Raw genomic sequence first — 22,720 nt, 5'->3', positions numbered from 1 at the left:
AGTTGGTTGCCTTTTGCCCTCATTTACTCTATTCCAATCATAGTGCCCTGCTTGCTGTTCCTGGGCACACTCTTATCTCAGGTCCTCTACCATTGCCTTTCCTTCTGTCTACAGTGCTTTCCCCAGATACCTATATGGCTTGCTTCCTGTCTTTATCCAGATCTTTGTGCAAATGCCATCTCAGGGAACTCTTTCCTGACCACCCTGTTTATAATTGCAATTTAAATCTCTCATTCCCTGTCTGCCTTCCCTACTTAGTTTTCTCCTTAGCAGCTATCACCATCTGACTATTTGACTCTTTGTTTATTGTTTATTTCCCCCTTTCCTTTCAGAATGTTAGTTCCATGAAAGTAGGAATTTTGTCTCTCTGGTTGTCTATTAAACAAATCCATTGTACCTAAAACAGGACCTGAAATAAAGTAGGTAATTAACTATTTGAAAGAATGAAAACAGCAGTGAATGAATGAGTAAATGAATGGCCCTGTGAATGGTTGAAAGGATATATGAATAAACATGTAAGTGAAGAATATTCAGTGATGATAGCATCCTGTATTTCTGTGGGGTAGGTATAAGGCAATTGAAAAACTGATTTTTGTTAGGTTTGGAGAAGTTTTTACTAGTCTTCCTAGGAAAATGTAAGCTAACTTGGCATGTTATCCAACTACAGTAACATGTGGAGCACTGCAAATTTGGAATCACAAACATTTATTGCTCTTTTAAAATATTTACTCTCAGATGGTAGGGAAACAGTTTTTCAGCATTGGTAGGGTTAAGCAGTAGAGCAAAAGAGAAATTCTTCTTAATTCTCTGATGGTATTATCAGGTATTCCTTATCAAGCCAATGATTGTTTAAATGCAGGCCAGATTTATGACTATGGGATCTCTCTCTTTCTCTTTCTTCTCTCTCTCTTGGCGTATGAATCCTAGAGGTAATATGAAGTCCAACTTTCAAATCAGTAGAGTGACATTTTAGAACCACTTAAATGTACTGGTAGGTTTGGGACTTTTCAGTTAAGTGAAACTATAGTGAGTTTTAACTCTAGATGGCTCTGAGCTGCTACTTATATGCCAATTTTGAGAATTTCATTGCAGTTAATAGATTAGGAGTTTTGAAGAAAGTTTAGAACTCCTCATTGATCACTTTAAGAAGGAGAGACTTTGACTCCTCCAAACCCATCAACCCCACCAACACACACTGTGCACCCCTCCACACACCCTTCCCACCCCACATAATATGTGCACAGGCCAGATATGTTACTACTCAAAGTCTTAAGTACAAATTAATTTTATTCTACAACAAGATGATGTTAAATGTATTAAAGCCACTGGATTTTGACTCTTTTGAGGACCTGCCTGGTTCTGAGTTTTCTTCTCCTTTTTGAGTATGGAGATTACTGTTTTATGTTAGGACAGTTCATCTAACAATAACTGCTTTGCCAAAGTCTGCTTTTTTGCATTGAACAAGTACTACTTTTATTTTATTCTATACTGTGTGCTTGTGTTCATCACTTTCACTTAATTAGCTTTATATTCTTTGCATCCTGTAGCATGTTTGCCGGTGGTTTGTTTTCTCTTTGATATTTTGGTTGGCTTACATATTGTAGGTTTTCTCATCTCTAAGAAACTGTTTCTGAAAGTATGCACTTTGCACTAAGATTTTCCATCCCTATTCCTTTCCAACTTAATGCACTAAGCATCATTTTCAGATTCCTCTGCTTCTAGGAGCCTAACATATTTTCACCTTATGGTTTCTGTTCCTTGATAAAATTTCAAGTATGTATTAAAATATTCAAGTTTGCAGAAGCTATAGCCTTTATCTTGTCCTTCCAGGCAAATATTACAGTTCCTTATTTTTCAACAGCTTCGCAAAGGCTGAAAAATTTGCCTCGTACTTCCCTCAAAGCCAAACAGTTGCTTCAAACTTCATCTACAAAAAGAGGTAACTACAGCCTCTTACTGAGTTTTACATTTCAGCAAATGGTCTAACAGTTAGTTAAATCTCATATCTTTTGGCAAACCGAGTCAGTGATGTCCATAGGGCACGTTTTAGTCTTTTTTTTTTTTTAATAAACTAATATGGATTCATTCTCTGTTACGTGGATAAATCCAGAAGAAACTCATTTTTTCAAGAGGTACGTATTGGGTTGCTCTTCTGAAAGGAATAAATGATATGTAACATTTTCTATTAGAGAATTTATCGTTTTTCTTATCAACCTAAAACTGAAGGTCATTGTTTTAACTTCATGTAGATAAACTTTAAAATGAACCAAATGCCAGACATTCTGTATGTAAATTTCTCTTTTGAGTTTTGGATATACCTATCTGTAGTATGAAATGGGAATGCTTTCATATTAGAAATTGATAAACATTAAATCACAAGTTGTTACAGTGAACTGATAATGTTTGGACCATTTATGGGAGTGGTAGCTTTTTTCCAGAACTGAGAGTTGAAGGAGTATATGAAGGTTGGACACCAAAGCTATCATGTGGTTTGAAGAGATTGGATGTGTGGGCAGCTAGAAAGAAGTTGAATTGGGGAAATAGCGTGGAATCGTATAGACCAGCAGTAATAAGAATGAACAGAAGCCTCAGAGGAAATGGGTCATAACAAATGTAAGCAGTGAGGAAAAATAGTCCCTATTCAGGACATGTAGATTTCCTGACAGCTTCAGAACTCAATAAATAACAAAGATATATGGGAAGGATAAAGTAATAAAGGACATTATGTAGAAAAAGGAGGTATGAGCTTTGATTTGTTAAAGAAAAAGATTTGGTTAATATGGGTACTGAAGTTCTGAAATATTTTAGCAAGTTCATTAATGCGTGAATGTTTTGGCAATGACTTGGATTAACTATAACTTCAGGAAATAGTTTTAGATAATGGAATCTGAAGGAAAGAGAATAGTCGAATGGAAATGTTGGATATATGAATGTTTGTGTTTTGAATACCAGAAGTTGATCACAGTCCTCCAGTATAGGTGTCTTTTGGTGCCATTGTCAGATATAACGAAGTGGATATTACATGTTCTTTTGGTAGAAAAGGTGACTACTAGGAATCATAGAAAGGGTCTTTATAGAAGTTATTTGACGACCTTACACTTCCTTTTTTTGAGACTACTGGGTATTTTTGACTACTTCTAGGAGGTGAGAAGTAGGTGAAAACAGGAGCACAAAAGGACTGTGATGTCTAAAACAGTGTAAATGATTACAATACCATAATAAAGCAGAGGATTTTAAGTTTACATATTATTTATTTGTCTTTGCCTCTTTAAGCTACTTTATAATTATGAGGGGAATCAGATAGGTTTAAATAATTTTCAGTTTTTATTTAAGGATTTTTTTCCTGTTTCTTAGGTTAAGAAGATCAAAACTTCTGGCTAACTTTTTTTTTCTTTTTTTGCCCGTGAAGGTTACATATTTTTGTGACTCTAAGCCACCAAACTCTCACCCTCTATGATAAGATGACAGGAAAACCGTAGCTCATAATTCCTGGCACCTCTAGCTACCTAGTTGACTTAATAAAGGGCAAAAAGTTTGTTATGTGTGTGTGTTGGGTTTTGTTGTTTCATATTATTTAATCTCTTATTTAACCTAATCCAGACTCATATTTTTTGGTTGGTATTATGGGTTGGGGATGATCATTTTATACGACTAGAAGTTGTGAACCAATTGAAAAATGGACACAGATATATAGTAGGATTTGAAATAGCAGGTTAATGGTACCTGGCTGGCTCAGTTGGTAGAGCATGCAACTCTTGATCTTGGGGTCTTGAGTACAAGCCTCATGAAAAAGAAAATATTAAGTGAATTACTGGTAAAATTGAATCGGAGAATACCTCCTGGATCCAAGGCCAAGTGGGTTTTCTCATTTTCCTTCACACCTAGATTTTGAAAAAGAGGAGTCTGCATTGGACTGTGGTATTCTCTATTCTTGTTAGGGATGTGAGGCAGATGAGATTCAGATACCATGTGTTCATAGGTACCTTTGGCACAGTAAACCTGGACTGAAGAAACATGGACTAGACAGTAAATTATCACATAAATCAATTGTTCCATCCTTGTGATAAGCCTATAATATCTTCTCGAAAGTTAGTGTACTTATTTTAAGGACTCACAGGATCATGGGAAGAGGGAGAAGGCGGTTCCCTTAACAATTAGAAATTTGGTCACTTTGATTTTAATTGCATTTAGTAGTAGCTGGAGTTTGAAGTTGGGAAGAGAAGTAAAAGCTGTGTTGCTTGGCTCAAGGGGACACACCATAAACATTTGTTGAATGAACACAATCATACCACTAACTCAGGGAAGCCCGGACACACTCCTCTTCATTTTCTTCTTGCAGGGTTTTTTGTTTGTACGTTTCTTTAGCCCATCTCTCTCTTTGAAGAAAAGAAAAAATTCATTGTGTATTGTTAAGGCTTCATAGGCATGACTGCTTAAACTGCTTTGACAAAGAGATATTATTCATTCCTCAGTGAAAAGGAAGTAAACAAAGTAGAGACCTCACCAAATCAGAGGGAAAAAATGAAGATTAGTTAGAAAAAGTGATTGCATAGATCAGGACAAATACAATGTAGAGATGTACTTTAGAAGTAAGAGGCAACTAAGGACTCAATAGTGGTTGTCCGGTACTGCTGTATTTCACTATATTTTGAATATTCAAAGTGAAATAGTGTTTATAAGAGGCCGTATTGATAGGAGTTTTAAAATGCTGTTTGTTAGCAGACTGTCTGAAAATGGAGAACCTAGGAATTTTGCCATTATCTTGGATCCAAAATCTAAAATTTCTTGTATTCCCTTTCCTCCGTTCACAAGTATTTATTGAATCTTCATGATCATAAACAGGATATACTCCTTATATGCTTCTCTCCCCATCCCCCCTTCTAGTCCTTTACTTTTTTTTAGCTGTCATAGTTTTGATCAAAGCCAGCCTCTGCCTTACAGAGTTTTTAGATACAGGTAAAATGATAGGAGTTGCCCCGCTTCCCATGATTTTGTAAAATTGAAAGAATGGAAAAGGAGAGGGTGCAGGTCTCCCTCCAAACATACAAATTCCTGTTAGCCATTTCATGCTGTTTTTGGAATAATAATTGAATAGATTTTACTTATATTTAGAGTTGATAAGTTTTTTGTGATTTTCCAAGATCATCTTTAGTTACATCTTGACTACATGTTTCTTTTGCTGAGAAAGTCCTAAGTCAGAATTTTCTCTTCTCTAAAGTTTGTGCCTTTGTTTTTCTCATTAAATACTGACTGCAGTTTAGCATAATAAAGTTACAACTATAATGCCTTCAAAGATCGCCTGATTCCAGCTAATCTCATTATATTTTTATTCCTCCTAGCCCCCAAGTTTCTAAAGCAAAAATGGTGCTACCATTAGAGTAAACAATTTTTATAATAGTAAAATTATAGCTTAGTACACTTTTTTGTCTACTTTCTAGTTTTCCCTCAAGTTATACATTAATCTTAAAATATTTCTCTCCATATTCTGAGATTATAGAACTTTTTGATTTGTCCTTTCGTATACTCTAGTACATTTTTCTAAGAACTTAAGATTAATAAATTAAAAGGATTTCTAATTTATAAATCTGTTTATTTAAATTTGTGTTATTTTAAAGTATAGCTCATATTCAGAAAACCATATAATACATACAAAGTTTAATGAATTCTTATTAAAGCAACCCCTTTATAAGAAGACTAACTTGAGGCTTCAGAAAATCTGCTTCCACACACAGTCCTCTCTTAACCCACTCCCCCACCCCGTAGCCTTTCTTCTGAATTTTTATAACAGTCACTTCCTTACTTCTCTGTATGATTTTTATCATCCAGTAATGACGCTATAGTTTTGCCTCTTTAATGTATGTCTTTTTTAGTGTTGCTTAATTTATAGTTCTCCTCCAACTCTTTACTCTCCCTTGTTCATTTGAAGAAGCCGCCAGATCATGTCCTGGAGGTGTGGATGTAGAAACACAGGCTGGATTTTGCTGATCTCTTTTCCATGGTGTAGTTTAGCAGATTATTCTGTATTTCTCATAAATTGGTAATTGGATCTAAATGCTTAACTGGATTCAGTTTTGCTGTTTTGGGCAAGACTGATAGGTGTTGGTGCTTCTTTAACCACAGGTGCATAAAACAAGATTGCCTCTTTTTTTATGATACTAGCAGTCATTGATATTTGATGCCAATGTCGTTACTTTACTAGGTATTGCTGAATTGGGTTACTTCAGTTCTAACATCCTAAATACATATAGTGGGGGGGTGGTGAATCTTTTCCTTTGGGCATCCAGCAATATACTTTCACTAGAAAATTCTGAATAAATGCTTGTTCTTTCTCACTGTTTTTTACCAGTTACAAAATAAATTAGCAATTTACCATCTTCCAAGGGTGACCAATATTTTTCTTAAATACATATCATTATGAACTTACAGATTTAAACATTTTTTATGTGTTTTGATTCATTCTGGATATTTTTCCAACTTTGGTTCTTCAAGTTGACACTTAAGTCTTTTTTTGACACAACCCTAGTAGTCTTTGATAACTTCTTGCCTACTGGTATGGGACATTTGTACATTTCCTGCCACAGATCTGGATTTAGTTGTTTTTCTTAAAAATCCTGATTTCTTTTGGTAGGAAATAATATATCAAAACCAAAATTTTAGTTAAAAAATTGTTTAATGTTTATTTTTGAGAGAAAGACAGAATGCAAGTCGGGGAGGGGCAGAGAGAGAGAGGGAGACACAGAATCCAAAGCAGGCTCCAGGCTCTGAGCTGTCAGCACAGAGCCTGATGCAGGGCTCAAATTCATGAATGGTGAGACCATGACCTGAGATGAAGTCAGACTCTTAACCCACTGAGCCACATAAGCACCCCCAAAATTTGACTTTTTAGCTGTACTAATTGCTATTGGCTTGGTCATTGTTTCAAGATCTTTTTAGTTACTAGAACTAGTAAATGTATGTGTACATTTGTGTTTACATGGTTTTTAAAAACCAAATACCTTAATGAGTCATGCTGATACTTCCTACTCAAATTCAGGGCTTAAAGGTAATTACTTAATCTCTTAATTTAAATCTGTATCTTTATCTTGTTCTGAGAATCCTGTCCCTCACCAACATAGAACGATATTCATTCATGCATTCATTTTAGAAAGAGAGCACTCAGAGGGAAGAAAAGAGCAGTAAGAGAGGGAGAGAATCTTAAGCAGGCTCCACCCTTAGCACAGAGCCTGATGCAGGACTCAATCCCATGACCCTGGGATCATGACCTGAGCCAAAATCAAGAGTTGAATGCTCAACTGACTGAGCCACCCAGGTGCCCCTAGAATATCATTTAACAATTTGTTTTATCCCGTATTTTACACAAAATCTGGGGGAAACATTAGCATAGTACCATACAATGGGATTGCTGAAAATAGTTTATAAAGCCTTTTGCATATGCTCGCTCCTTATTTTTTGTAACGGTTACACTGTTTTTATACATTATCAAATTAAGTAGTTATTTGTACTCTTTTATGTACCTCATTTAGTTGTATCTCTACACTTAAATATATATTTGATGCCTACTGCTAGTCTGTACATTATTGTTCCACCAATCATTTTTCTTGTTTGAAGCTCATTCTCTAGTACATTCCTTAAAAAGAAGTTATAGAAACAGTGTCCATTCCCTCAGTTTTTGTGTGTTGATGACAGTTTGTCTGCTCTTTTTATTTGAAATTAATTAGCTAGATATGAAATCTTTAGGTCATAATTTCTTTCCTTGAATGTCTTAAATATATTACTCCATTTTTGTCAGGAATAAAAAGTTGTTTCTGTTATATTCGTTTGGTATTCTTATCTGGATATCCAAAGGATGTTTTCTTCTTTAAAGTTCAGTAGTTTATGAGAATATTTCTTAATGTTGGTCGTTCTGAGTTAATTTCCCCAGATATGTGATATATTCTTTCTGTATGATATTGCACATATTTTTAAATTTCAGACAAGGTCCTTTTGAATTATATTTTTTAATATTCTGTCCTCTTGCTTTGGCTTTCTTTTTTGTGGGCACTCCCAATGGACATATGTTGGATATTCTGTGCCTGTCTTCTGTATCTGTTGCCTTCCCTCAAATCCTTTTCCATCTTTCTTCATTTCTTCCTGTTCTATAAAAGTTGCTTTTCATTGTCTGTTTCTCTTAAAACATAATCTATCACATGTGGTGACTCTTGTGTTCTTTCTTTCTAAGACTTCATTTCGGAATGATTTATGCCCAATTCTTTTCTGTGTTCCATCATCTCATTTTTGAGTGTTTCCCATTCTGATTTATGATGTTCCTTCATATCTCTTATCATTTTCTTAAATGTTTTTAGAATATGAAATATTAGATTATAATTTTTGTCTTTGTGTATGCACAGTGGACATGATTTCTGGCAAGGTTCTAACATTAGTAAAAATGTTATTCTGTTCCTTCTCTCTTTTTTATAGTGACTTCACGTGAGATTAGGCCTCAGGCTTTTTCAGTTGCTCATTTCTCTTCGAAATTGGCTTTTCTAAATGTTTAGAAAGAGAGCTTGATTTCAGATTTTCTAATTTTATGGCTGTAGAGATCCCTCTTCTGTTTTGGGAGACTTAAAAAATATGGCTGCTTATTTTCTGAGATTATTTCCCTTTACTCCCCTTCCCTCCTTATAAAATTCATCCTTGTAAAGTGTTACCTAATATAGTTACAGAGTTGAGCAATTATTTTGGCTTTAGAGATTTTCATCGATTCCATAAGAAACAGCATACCTGTTAACAGTCCCTCCCCATTTCCCACTTCCTCCAGCCCCTTGCTACCACTCATCTCTCTGTCTCTGTGGATTTGCCTATACCTGTGCCATTTCATATAAATGGACCCATGTAATGTAATATGTCATATTTGTGACTGGCTTAGCCTGATGTTTCCAAAGTTCATCATGTTTCAGCATATATTAGTACTTTGTTCCTTTGTATTGTGTGCTATAATATCCCATTGTATGGATATATGGAATTTTGTTTACCCATTTGTCAGTTGCAAACATTTGAGTTGTTTCTACTTTTTGCCTATTTTGAAAATGCTGCTAATATTACAAGTATTTGCCAATAGCTTATTTATTCATATCTGTCGATCTCTTTGGATTGTATGGAAGAAAGCCTAATGAAGCCCCTTCCCAGGGGTGTCTTTCGCCTCTTATATTGTTTAATAAATCTTGGCAGGATACCTGTGTGCTTACAAAAATAATAGTGAGTCATGTATTGTAATGGAAGAGGAAATCAGAGGGTTCTATGCATTGTTGTTACTTATTTATTTATTTTTTAGTGATTACTTGTCATTACAAATTTAATTGGCCTTGGTTTCATGTCTTCTGAAACATGCCTGGGATACTAGTAGCCTCAGAAATAAACTTTGAGTCTAATTGAAAATAAAAATGGTGAAAATAACATTTTTTTTCTACTCCCAGAAGCGTTTCTCCTTTGGTTCCCAATAAAGAATACCAGTCTGGGAATGAGGAGACCTGGGTTCAAGTCCTGACTTTCTTGCTTATTTGCTCAATTGATCTCTATGATCGTGGCAATTTTTCTTCTCTGCACAGTGAAAAGGTTAGAGTAGTTACTCGTAGCTCTTATAGCAAGAATTCTTTGACTCTGTAACGAGAGAATCATATTTACATAATCTCTGCAATCTTTAATAACCAGAACTTATTTTTAAGACTTTGTTATGTCAGTAACTGAGGGTGCATAGACCACTGAGCAACTGTCATTGTGTAACTTAATGTAGTTAGGGAGAATTGACAAGTATTTTTGTTCTTAATCTTTGTTAGATAGATGGATAGCATGTATATTTTATCGGTGTTTTACTCCCCATTAGTCATAGTGGTCAGAGTTTGGTAATATGTGTATTTTTATTATAAACTATATACTTGATATTTTGTGTTTTTAACAATAATGCAATTAATGGAATTTATAGTTAGGACACATCACTGTGAAGGCAATCATTTGGAGTATCTAATATTGCTATATACATTTGAGATATATAATTTATAAAACATTCTCTGAATATTTATCAAGAAGCTAAAAACAGAACATAGTTTACTCAGTTTCTCCCATTCTGACGTGCCTGTGGTAGTTCCTAAATCTCAGTTAGAAAGCTTACAATATTTTTAAATGCTTATTAAAAGATAATGATTATTTTAAAAATATGAATCCTCATATCACCCACCATTTCATTTTAGAGGTGACTTAACTTGATACCAAAGTTAGCATTCTCAGTCATCTGTCAGTTTTATAAATAGAGTTCTAATTCTTGCTCTGAGTAGATAACATGCCTGCATCTTATGCTTTAAGTATCCAAAATTAATAAAGAGAAATTGGAACCTATTGTCATAACTAATTTGGACAGTAGAGTCTAACTTAATCTCTGTATTTTAGTTAATTTATAAGGACGGCCTAGGAAACTGTCTTGAGTGGCATTGTTGAATATCTTTCCAGAGAACTCAGATGCAACAGGCTGAAGGGCACTAACATTCCTTAGATAAGGAAGGCACAGATGTAGTATGCCTTACAATTTGTGTAATATTTTACATTTTACCAACTACATAGCTATTGCTCATTTGATTTTCATAGCTAACCTGTGATACTTGCTGAGATTTGTTTGCTGAGTTTTGTTTTATTAGATTTACATCTAAGTATTTCTTTCTGGGGTGAGCAATGCAAGTGTTATTGCATGTTTTATTTTGGTTTCTAATTCATTACTGCTATATGCAAATACAGTCTATTTTATGTTACTCTTCCATCCTATGCTTTACTGAACTCAATATCTCTAGAAATTGGGGTTTTTTTGTATATTCCTTGGGTTTTTGATGTAAGTCACAAAGAATGTTTCTTTCTAATGTATGTACCTATTATTTTATTTTCTTATTGCATTGGCTAGAACTTCTAGCACTATGAATAAGAGTGGTGAGAGCATATATTTTTGCTTTTGTTTCTGATCTTAGAAGGGAAGCAATCTTTCACCATTAAGTATAATGGTATTTGTAGATTTTTTTTGTAAATGCTCTTTATCAAGTTCAAGTTCCCCCTATTCCTGTTTTTCTCAGAAGTTTTTTCATGAATATATGTGTTGAATTTTGTCAGATGTTTTTTTGCATCAGTAGACATGATCATGTGACTCTCCTTTAGCCTGTTGATGTGGATTATATTGATTTTTCAAATATTGAACCAATTTTGCATTCTAGAATAAACATTTGATCATGGTATATGATTTATATACGTGTGTGTGTGTGTGTCTCACTGAGTTCTATTTTCTGATAACTTAAGGAGTTTTACATCTATATTCATGAGGGGTATTGGTGTCTGGTTTTCTTTTTTGTTACTACATCTCTGGTTTTATATCTCTTTCTCTGACACTACTCATGCATTGGTGGATGAGGCTTGAGAGCATTTCATTTCTGGTAGGTGGGAATAGAAGCCCAGGTTTTCTACTCAGTGTTTGTTGGCATCCAAAGGGGAGAGGCTAGGTGGGTGGAGGTCAGATTTCTGGGTCCCCAGTGGGTCTCCACTCACACTGTGGTAGAGGCGGCCTTGTTACCACTGAGCAATCATCAGAGCCCTGACTCTCCACGGGCCTCCTCTGACAACTACCCATGAGGGAGGAGAGAACATCTGAGTACTGTCTTGTCTGACACCTTCCTAGAGAAGGTGTTGTGACACCTTGTTAAACTTCACAAGGACAGAAGTCTAGATATCTCACTGGCCTTTGCTGATGGGGGTAAGAGTGCAGTTTGTGGTGTTTGCCTAGAGGAGAACAGTTATCATGTAAAAGTTTTCTTTCCCAGTTCTTTGGCTGGAGAGGGTTGGCTTTTATTTTGTCTGTCACATCTGATGACTTTTCCAAATTGCCAGCTTTTCCAGCCTCAATCTGGGATATATGTAGCAAAAAGAAAATCCTTGCAACTCATTACCATGTCATTCCTCACATCCCAAGGTCCCTAGGCAATCTTCCTTTTTCTTCTCCACATCACAGTTTTTTATGGCTGTACTGTATATCATGCCCAGGGTTTTAAATTCTGCTACTTATGTGGGAGAAACAGGGAAAAATACATCTATCCCGTTTTCCCCACGTGGAAGTCTGAGATTCACATTTTTAAAAAATTTCAGGAGATCATTTCCCTGGTATAACTATTAACAGAAGTTTTTCCAGAGGAAAAGATACTTTCCACAAAGCCTATTTTCAGTTTAAGGTTTGGGTAAGACATTCAAAGCATTAGAGATCTACCCCAGTGTGTGTCCTGTAGAAATGCAACACTCGGGGCGCCTGGGTGGCTCAGTCGGTTAAGCATCCGACTTTGGCTCAGGTCATGATCTCATGGTTTGTGGGTTCAAGCCCCACATCGGGCTCTGTGCTGACAACTCAGAGCCTGGAGCCTGCTTCGGATTCTGTGTCTCCCTCTCTCTCTGATTCTGCCCTGCTCATACTCTGTCTCTCTCAAAAATAAATAAACATTTAAAAAAATTAAAAAAAAAAAAGAAATGCAACACTCTTAGCTTCATTGTATCAGTCACCATTAAGAAGGAAGACTTGAACTCCTCAGTCAGCCCTCATGTAACAAATTGCCCTTTCACAGTAGCTTTAGTGCATCTCTTAATCTGACCTCCTTGCCCTCCTTCCCCAACTGCTCAGACTTTTCCAAAATACTCTGAAAAGTATGGTCCTCTGAACTTTACTATTCTTGTTCCTATTTGAAATCTGCGTCCTCACCAGAACAAAACCGTGGTTGAAAGACTCCCAACTGGAAAAGCTGGGACGACAGGTGGCTTTTCTAGAGTTGGTACTAGGCAGCAGGTCTAGGCCCCAGCGTTAGGTAGTGGCTAGATGAACTGGAGCCTCGGAGCCTTGGTCACCCTCCAGGAAGACACCACCCTCCGGGTAGAGACTACTCTGGCGAGGGAGGCAAAGGTGGGATTGTAGAGAATGGAATTGAGAAAATATTTTTATAGTCACGATCTATACAAAGGGGAATATGGGTTGTGTAAGGTAAAAAAAATCTATGAAGATCATGGAATTTGCAATTCAGGGGAACTCAGATGTCCCTGTGGATATCTTCAGTTTTCTACCAGAGAAGACTGTAATAGTTGCTGGGGACTGGACATGATTGATTCAAGAGGCATTCTTCTCAGCTGTGCTCTACTGTAGACTCCCTTATGGAGTTTTTGTAAAGTCAGGAGTATTCAGGTGGAAGTTTAAACACAAAACTTGAATTTCAGCAAAACTACACATTCACATAACATCCTAGAGCATTTCCATTGTCAGGTTTCCTTGTACTCCTTCCCAGTGAGTCCTCCCAACCTCAAGCAAATATCTGATCTGCTATTATCATACACTATATTTGCCTTTTCTAGAATTTTATATGAATGGAGTTCTTCAGTATGTACTGTTTTATGTCTGGCACTTAATTCATTCAGCATAATTTTTATTTTTTTATTTTTTATTTTTTTTTTTAACATTTATTTTTGAGAAAGACACAGAGTGTGAGCAGGAGAGGGGCAGAGAGAGAGGGAGACACAGAATCAGAAGCAGGCTCCAGGCTCTGAGCTGTCAGCACAGAGCCTAACACAGGGCTCAAACCCACAAACTGTGAGATCATAACCTGAGCTGAAGTCAGCTGCTTAACCAACTGAGCCGCCCAGGCGTCCCTCAGCATAACTTTTAGAGTCGCCATTTGTACCAGTGGTCTGCTCCTTTTTATTTCTGAGCAGTGTTTCACTGTGTGGACATACCACAATTCGTTTACTCGTTACCTGCTGATGAATATTTGAACTGTGATCACGTGAGTGGAGTGTTCTGTCGGGGTCAAGCTGATTCATCTTCTGTGTCCTTTCTGATTTTCTGTTTAATCAGTTACTGAGAGAGGAGTAGTGTTGAAATATCTAACCAGACTTTTGTACCCCCGTTCAGTTATGTCCGTTTGTTTCATGTGTTTTGTACATCTGGTTTGGGATATACCCAGAATTTTTATGCTCTCTTCTGAATCAGCCCCTTTAACCTATGAACTCTATCTCTGATGGTAATCTTTTTTCTAATATTATAGACATTCCAGCTTTTTCATGATCAATTTTGTATGTTATCTTTGTCCTTTTTCTTGTAACTTATGTGTTTACGTCTAAAATGTGTTTCTTTTAGAGTGCATGTTGCTCTTGCTTTTCTATGCATACCAGCAATCATTACTTTTTCATTGGAGTGATTACTATTCGTATTTAATGCAATTATCAGTATGGGGGTTTTTTAATCTCCTGGGGTGCCTGGGTGGCTAAGTCGGGTAAGCATCAGAAGTTGGCCCAGGCCAGAGTGCTGACAGCTCAGATTCCGTCTCCCTGTTTCTCTGCCCCTCCCCAACTCACACTCTGTCTCTCAGAAAATAAACATTTAAATAAATAATTAAAAGTAAAATCTACTGTCTCACAATTTGCTTTCTCTTTGTCCCATCAGATCTTTGTTTTTACTTTTCATACATCACTGTTTTGCATATTTAATGTATTACAGTTTATTTTCAAGTAGTATGCCACTTCCTTGTAACGGAAGAGTCTTTTTTTTTTTTTTTAAGTTTATTTATTTTGAGGGAGAGAAAGAGCAGTGGGTAGAAAGAGAGAGAATCCCAAGCAGGCTGAGCACCATCAGCACAGAGTCTGACGCAGGGCTCCCAACTCGCAAACCATGAGATCATGACCTGAGTCAGATGCTTAACCAACTGAGCCACCCGGGTGCCCCATAATGTACTCTTGTAACAGTGTATTTCCGTTCCTTCCCGTTCCTTTTGCCACTTTGTCATTTATTTTTATTCTGTGTGTATATTAAATCCCAGCGTATGTCTTTATTTTTATTTTAAATCGTTACCTTGTAGTGAAACTGAAAAATAATTTTTTTAAAGATCTGTAAATACAATGTTTCCCAATGTATTTACCATTCCTGACACTATTACTTTATAAAGATCAGAGTTACCATTTGGTATTCTTTTCCTTATACTGAAGAACTTCCTTTAACATTTCTTTTTGTAAAAGATTAAAAGATTGCTGGCAATAACTTTTCTCAGCTTTTGTTTGTCTTTAAAAGACTATAGTTTGACTTTAGTTTTGAAAAATAGTTTTGAATATCTGCACCCCAGTGTTTGTAACAGTATTATCTACAGTAGCCAAACTATGGAAACAGCCCAAGTGTCCATCGACTTCTGAATAAATATACACACACACATACATAACACTATGGAATATTATTTGGCTATAAAAAAGGATGAAATCTTACCATTTGCAATGACCAGGATGGAGCAGGAGAGTATTATGTTAAGCAAACAAAGACAAATACCATATGATTTCATTTATATGTGGGATTTAAGAAACAAAACAAATGAACAAAGGGAGAAAAAAGAGAGAGGCAAACGGAGATATAGACCCTTAACTGTAGAGAACAAACTGATGGTTACCAGAGGGGGGGTGGGGGGGAGCGGGTTAAACAGAAGATGGGGATTAAGGAGCACACTCGTGATGAGCCCTGGCTGTTGTATGGAAGTGCTGAGTTACTGTATTGTACACCTGAAACTAATATTATGCTGTATGTTAACTAACTGGAATTTAAATAAAAACTTAAAAAATTAATTTTTCTGGATATAGAACTCTAAATTGACAGGCTTTAAACAATGTTATTCTGTTGTCTTTTGACTTCATTTCTTTTGAGAGAAGTCTGTTATTTTATCTTGGTTCCTCTTTTTTTAAAAAGAATTTTAATATTTTTAAACTTATTATTCATGTTAGAAACTTGGCAACAATGTTCCTTGATGCCGTGCTGTTTGCTGTGCTCCGAGTGTTTTTGAACATATTTAAACATGTGAGATTATAGTGTCCATTAAGTTGGAAAGATTTTTAGTCATTCTTTCTTCAAATACTTTTCGTCCCTCTCTTATCCCCCTCCATCTGGAACCCCAATTGCATATATAAGACTATCTGATCTTGACCTGTTGTACACTGAAGGTTTATCATTTTGGGTTTTTTTTTTTTAAGTCTTTTTATTTTCTCTAGGCTTTTGTGTAGATAATTCTTAATTGTATCTTCAGGCGCCTCTTCTATACAATATAAAATGCTATTAATTCCCATCTAGCAAACTAGCTAGCTTTTCATCTTTAAAAGTTCTGTCCAGGGACACCTGGGTGGCTCAGTCGGTTAAGCGTCCAGCTTCGGTTCAGGTCATGATCTCACAGTTCGTGGGTTCGAGCCCCACATCGGGCTCTGTGCTGACCGCTAGCTCAGAACCTAGAGCCTGGCTTCAGATCCTGTGACTCCTTCTCTCTCTGACCCTCCCCCACTCACGCTGTCGCTGTCGCTGTCGCTGTCTCTCTCTCTCTCTCTCTCTCTCTCTCTCTCTCTCTCAAAAATAAGTAAAAACATTAAAAAAAAGTTCTGTCCAATTCTTTTAAAAATCATTTATTTCTCTTTATGTTTCTATTTCTCTTTATATCCTTAAAAATATATCTGTAATAGTTATTTTTTTAAATGTCTCTGCTGAAAACTTATTTATTAAATATTCATTTATTTTGGGTGGGGGGATATAAAGGTGTTTTAACTTACCACTTCGTGGAATTGACATTCCAGAAGAGTGTAGTATCTTTACCCTGGGACTTCGTACACATCCTGATATGCCCCTAAGATTTAGAACTAATCTACTTGGTGAAGCACAGCAATAGAGGCAGTTTTGTTTTGCTTTTAGTGTTTTGTTTCCAAATCGTAAGTTACACTGTAGGTGATATAGGACTTTGAGCCACCAGTTACCTGATACATGTTTACATGAATTCTAGCAATCACGTGGTAGTCAGCCTTTTTTTCATTTCTAGAATATGGCCCAGGTTAGTTGCTACAGTGGAATCGAACCCTTCAGTGCTTTTTCTGTTCGGTGTTGTGGATTCCTAGCTGGCATAGTTAAAACACAGTCGTAAGGACAGGTACAGTCCTCTGAGTAAGGGCTTGGTTGTGTAGGGCTTACCAATTGTTTTGTTGTGTTAGCTCACAAATATTCTTTATTCACTTGCATTCCCATGGAGTGAGTTTTTGTGATTACAGATGTACTGATGTTATCAAGTGTAACATAAAGCACTGATTTCACTGGCACTTGGTTTCTACTAAAAACATTGATTTGTCTTTGCCATTTTTCAGTACCTTCTCCAGGCAAATTCCGCTCCCCTGCAGCACCGTCTCCTTTGGCCCTCCGGCAACCAGTAAAAGCATTTAGTAACCATGGCTCTGGTGCTCCTGGTGGCCAAGAAACAACACAGCTCACACAAACCACCTCCTCACCTGGGCCTCCCGTGGTTCAGAACACAGTCCCAGCAAACCCTCCCAGCAATATCAACAGCACTACTCTAACCAGACCTGCAGGGACAACAGTGATGAGAAGTGGCTTGCCCAGACCCAGTGCCCCTTCTGCTGGGGGCATTCCAGTGCCTCGCAGCAAACTTGCACAGCCTGTGCGCAGGTGAGTGGCAGATGTCCTGTGTCAGCACTCCTGAGCATAGGAGAGTGGGAGGCGGGAATTAGTGCTGGTGATAGTGAAGGTAGAGTCCTACTCGCTTCCCATTAGAGTCTTCATAGAGTTTGAATAAAACATTATTGTCTTAAAGAAATCATCACTTAAGACATTGGGGTATTATATACTACTTGGTTCAGATTAAATTTGCTCAGGTACCTAACATGATTAGGTGTCTCTAAGAACTCCTAGAAAAAAATGTTAGGACCACTCAATTTGGCTGTGATATTTTTCATTTTAATATAATGCTATTCAGTAAATTTAAAGAAACATATTAGAGGCTAGAGTGAGGTTTAGGACAAAACTTCTAGCTTCCAAATCTGAGAATAATCCAGGAAGGTGGTTTTCAAACTTCGATACAGTTCACAATCTTCTGTAAAATGTATATAAATAGGGAGGCCTCAGTTGTACCCCCAGAGAATAGATCTGGGGTGAAGGCCAAAATCGGTGGGTAATTTGTTGAATCTTCAGGTGATTCTGAGGCCAGCCAGTTTGGGAACCATGCGTCTGTTTAATTGTTATCTGCCTTTCAGGAACATGATCACCACCATCAATAAACTTAGGAGTCCAAACACAATTAAACTTTAAATATTTATTTGCATGAAAAAAAAATGACTCTCCTCTTATATAAGCATTTGAACTGAATTACCTGTATCTCTTTCATTCTAAGATAAATGAGTTACATTTCTGAAGTCAGTAGTAGAATGCAACAGCTGTGCACTGTGCTAAATAACTTCTATATACCATATTGCATTTTTACAATAACATTAAACACTACAGAAACATAAACACTGAACTCTTATCATCCCTATTTTTCAGAGGGGAATAATAAAATTTAATGAGGTGAAGTAATTTGCCTAAGACTATACAACTAATAAGGCTTTCAGTTCTAAGTATGTCTGACTGAAACATCCTTTTAAGCCCTGGGCCATTTTGCCTCCCTAGTGGTGGTGACACTTATGTCTCTACTGTCACATTCATCACTCTGCCCCCCACTCAATTAAAGAATTCATTAAAAGTTTGGTGATCTGTGCTGTTGGAAGAAATGAGAGTCCTCCTTACTTTTACTGTAGTGGCTGTGTTAACCAAAAGCTGATATGAGGTCACCTGATGCCCAGTAAAACTTGAAAGCTGTAGAAATGCCAAGGGTGGGACAGTTGCTCGAATAAGCTGTTGAGACCTCTGATCTCCGTGATCCCTGGAACAGGCCTCATGGATCAGGGTGCCACGTGCAAAGTAATTAACATGTATGGTAGCGTTTCTTAAAGCCTTTTAAATCACTTCAAAAATTGGTTGTTTCAGATCCTTGCCAGCTCCTAAAACCTACGGTAGCATGAGAGATGACAGTTGGAAAGATGGCTGTTACTGAGCAGCAGCGGTGAGAGTGCAGAGGCCACAGCGTCACGGAGACCCCTTCACCAGGCCGAGAGACAACTTTTATATGCAGACTGTTCCGACAGGACTCCTGGGGTTCATCGATCCCAGCCCTCTCTGTCTTAATTAGCACAAGCTGACGGAGATGATCAAGCAGCACTTTAATGACATTTAACATCAGATGTGTTTGGTAATCATACAATCACTCTCCATGGAATCACATTTAGTTTTGTTTAATAGAAACTAAGTTGATTTTTTAATATTTGACAGAGGCCAATATCTGGGCAAAAAACTAACGGATGCCAAAGAGAAATGCCCATTTGTGCACAAGAAAATGGTGAATTCAAGCTATCCAAAACTTCACGTTCAACCTAATTTACTGTATAAATAGTATCAATAAATATTTGTGTTAATGAGAACTAATTTCCTGACTAGTCATCTAAAATATTTCACTAGTGTTTCACTAGTACTCCAAGAAACTAGGTTGAGATAGAAGGGAGGGTGGAGGTAGGAAGAAATCTAGGCTAGGGATTTCAAACATGATACCTAAATTTGTGAGAATTCTATAAATTATTTTTGCAGATTCACTAGAAAACTCACTTTTTAACCTTCTGTTTTGGCTGTAGCTCACGTATCACCACCACCAGATAATGTTGCACCGTGCATCCACCATGTTGCATTGGCACGTCGGACTTCTGTGTGTTTGTTTTGATTGCCAAAAGGGCTTAATATCAGTCGTACAATCTTTCTAAACTTTATAGCTCCTGGCTCAGGAAAGACAGCCTTTGCTATTGAAGCCAACTTCTTCACATGCTGTTATATCTGTTAGAGAACTAAGAGCTCATGTTTTTATTAGCAGGTTTCCATGATAGGAAAGAGCAAGTAGTATGTGTCTTTATTCTTGATATAAACACCACCGCCTCAGTGCTTACAACCTGGAACAAAACCATACAAAGAGAGAGAGGGGTAAAAAAAATCTATGCACTTAAACTTACAAAATCTCTGGTAATGACAGTTGTATTGTGACTGTGGACACAACGGTCTGTTACGTTGTGGGAGAATATAGTCTGCTGAATCCCACTTAAGTTGATCCACTTTAAACTAGTTAACTGTGTGAAACATGCTTTGAAAGTCCTGTCCCTTTTGATTTAGATTCTGCCTTAGGTTAATTTTTACATTTTTGGTAACGAAGGAAACCCACTATATATGACTCTAACCTGTTAAATACTTGCTGTCTAGTGGCCCTTAGGTATATCCTGGAAATCACTTATTTCAGTTTTACTAGACAATTACCAGACTAAAGCTTTCTTCAGCAGGCTTCTCATTTGTCATGGTGAGGTCAGTTTTAAAATATTTAATTTAAATGGCTCTGAAAGACTGGCAATCAGGTCACCTAAAGGATTTGAGAGATTTGAATGTAGGTTCATTTCCTGTTGGTCAAAGACATTCTATAAGTTGGCAAAAGATACTGAGAGAGAAATGAGAAACTTGATATTCAAGATAGCATTGAAGTTGATAGGTTGAGAAATTGACAAAACTTTTAAAACCAAGACCCCCATCTGGCCATGACACCCTGGTGTTTCTTACCAGCTTGCCCAACAGGGAGTCCCTCAGTCAGCAAGGCAGGCAGCTGGGGAGGGAGCCGCCAGTGCGGGTGTGCTGTGGCACGAGTGCGAGGAAGAAACTTGATCCTGGGTGTGCAGGCGATGGTGTGGGTCAGGGAAGGATGGCACCAGAATTCCACATGATGACATACTCAAAAATACTGCTTTTCAGAGGAGTACAAAGCAAGCATCTGCTTTGGGTGGGGGTATCTCATGTAAAAAATCTAAGTAAAAGAACTAGCCACTGTCTCTTGAAAACCATACATACACAAAACAAAATAGGTCTCAGTTTCAGTGCAACATTGCAAAAGAAAAATATGCTGCAATCTAATAAATTACAAGGAATTTTAACTCTATTTGAAATGCCCATTACATTAAGTTAGATTCTGTTTCAAAGGGAGTATTCAGGTTATTTAACTTTGTTTTTAAATGGCTGCATCAGAAAAAAAATGTCTATTTTTTTTTATTAAAATATTTCATCACTTGTTAAAAATGTATTTGGATCTGAGTTGGGTAAAACATTATTTTACCTGCTGTTGTACTACCACAGACTATTGGCTTTTAGGTTCCTAAAGAGAAAAATTGCCTTTTTACTAGAAAGCCGTTGTGTATTGCCAATTTTTCTGTTTGGGAAAATCTAAGGGTTCACTGTGGTTAGTCTTACAGAAGAAATGTGGATTTGATAAACTAGTGCCTATGATTTTAACTTATGTTCGATATATAGTAGTAAAGGTTTTATGAATGTTGATTATTTTTCTGTGCCAACAGCCCAGAATTGTCACTTATATGTAAGCAGAAAGCTATGAACTCTGCTTCCAAAGTTATTTAATTTTATCAGTGTTTGAATGTTATTTTTTTGTAAGTGTGTTAATAAAAGTGTAAAAAAATTGGAAAAAATATAAATATTCTTAACTCAAGCATTTGCTGGATCATTTTTCTACAGAACTTGTTTGTATAATATGAAACACTCTCTAAAGAGTTGACTTTTTTCAGTTTTCATGCCCTGGAAATCACATTTTGTAAAGCTGGGGACCATTCATAATTGTCAGATACTTTTTAAAACTATCTCAGTACATCACTTTTATAAGAGAAAAAAAAAGTTTTTTTTGAAAGGAAATTAGATACATATTTGTCCCCAGACATTTGTATAACTCTAGAATAATCTAGACTATGTATGTTTAAATTTTTATTGAATGTACAGACGTCCATTTTTGACATTACGCATGGTCCTTTTAGATCACATGAAGTTTGATTTACGAACATTTCTATAGCTGAACTTGTATGTGTGGTTGCCTCCTTAATAAACAGCCTGACCATAATGTTTATTACTAAATTTATACTTGTTTTTTCAAGTGTTTTATTAATTTCTGGATATTGTAAGATTCCCTACCCCCAGTTGCCTACGATTGATTTTAATAAATTTCTCAGCCGATTTTTTTTAAACACACAGACCCAAGTCATACTTCCCTTTCAGACGTGATCTTCCTGAGATGGAATATACCACGTTATAGTCTCCTTGTCCTAGCTATTTTATATTTGGATTATTTAGAGTATATATGTATAGTTGACTCGAAATTGATGGTTTCTTAGAACTTTGTCATCTGCTAGGAATTGATACCTACTTTTAAAAGTCTAGCACATGTAAGCAGAAAGCTATTATATAGGAGTCTCCAAAAGGAAAAAATGGATACATTTTCAGGCCAAGTATATTTATTTAGTTAATCATATACATTTTTCTCTTATGGAAAATTGGAAAATATCAAGAATTATACACTGTTTAATTAGTTCCCCACACCCCTTTTGGAAGTTTTTACTGTCCTTTTTGTTACAATTAGTCTCATTAATGCAGCATAGAAAAATGATACCATGTTTGAAATATTTATCCAGCCAATCTAAGAACTTCTAAGAATGTTTAAAATGAACTGCCAATGTACTTATAAATCAGTGAGTGAGAAGTTTATGTAAACTTGTTATATACCCAGCGCAACAGGAAGACGCATATGGAGATTCTTATGACATGTTTGCTACATCAAAGTGTAGCTTTGAGTTACAAAAGCAGAATAACTGATAGAGAAATTAACTTTGAAGAGAAGTTGTGAAAGGGATGTTCACATGAGCAAGAAGCCAAAGTTAGCAACCCCTAACATATTTTTAATGACCCTAAATATAAGTCTGACTGGATTCAATG

General features: G+C 36.5%; 1 protein-coding gene across 2 annotated transcripts in view; it reads left to right on the top strand.

The window, feature by feature from the left end:
• The window catches only part of SLAIN2 (SLAIN motif family member 2), a 66,071-nt gene extending 44,206 nt beyond the window's left edge, over nt 1-21,865 (top strand). The window contains exons 7-9 of one of the 2 annotated variants that reach the window (XM_029946057.1): nt 1,862-1,939; nt 17,185-17,503; nt 18,857-21,865. In XM_029946057.1, the coding sequence (XP_029801917.1) occupies nt 1,862-1,939; nt 17,185-17,503; nt 18,857-18,923 (464 nt within the window). In that variant the 3' untranslated portion in view covers nt 18,924-21,865. The remainder of the gene's footprint in view (nt 1-1,861; nt 1,940-17,184; nt 17,504-18,856) is intronic. The other variant, XM_029946066.1, reaches the window with a different exon arrangement.
• Nucleotides 21,866-22,720: the final 855 nt, after the last annotated feature.

This window comes from Suricata suricatta, chromosome 1 (assembly GCF_006229205.1).
Source record: "Suricata suricatta isolate VVHF042 chromosome 1, meerkat_22Aug2017_6uvM2_HiC, whole genome shotgun sequence".
NCBI lineage: Eukaryota > Metazoa > Chordata > Mammalia > Carnivora > Herpestidae > Suricata > Suricata suricatta.
The sequence above is the reverse complement of the archived record's forward strand: the minus strand, read 5'-3'. Positions and strand labels throughout refer to the sequence as shown.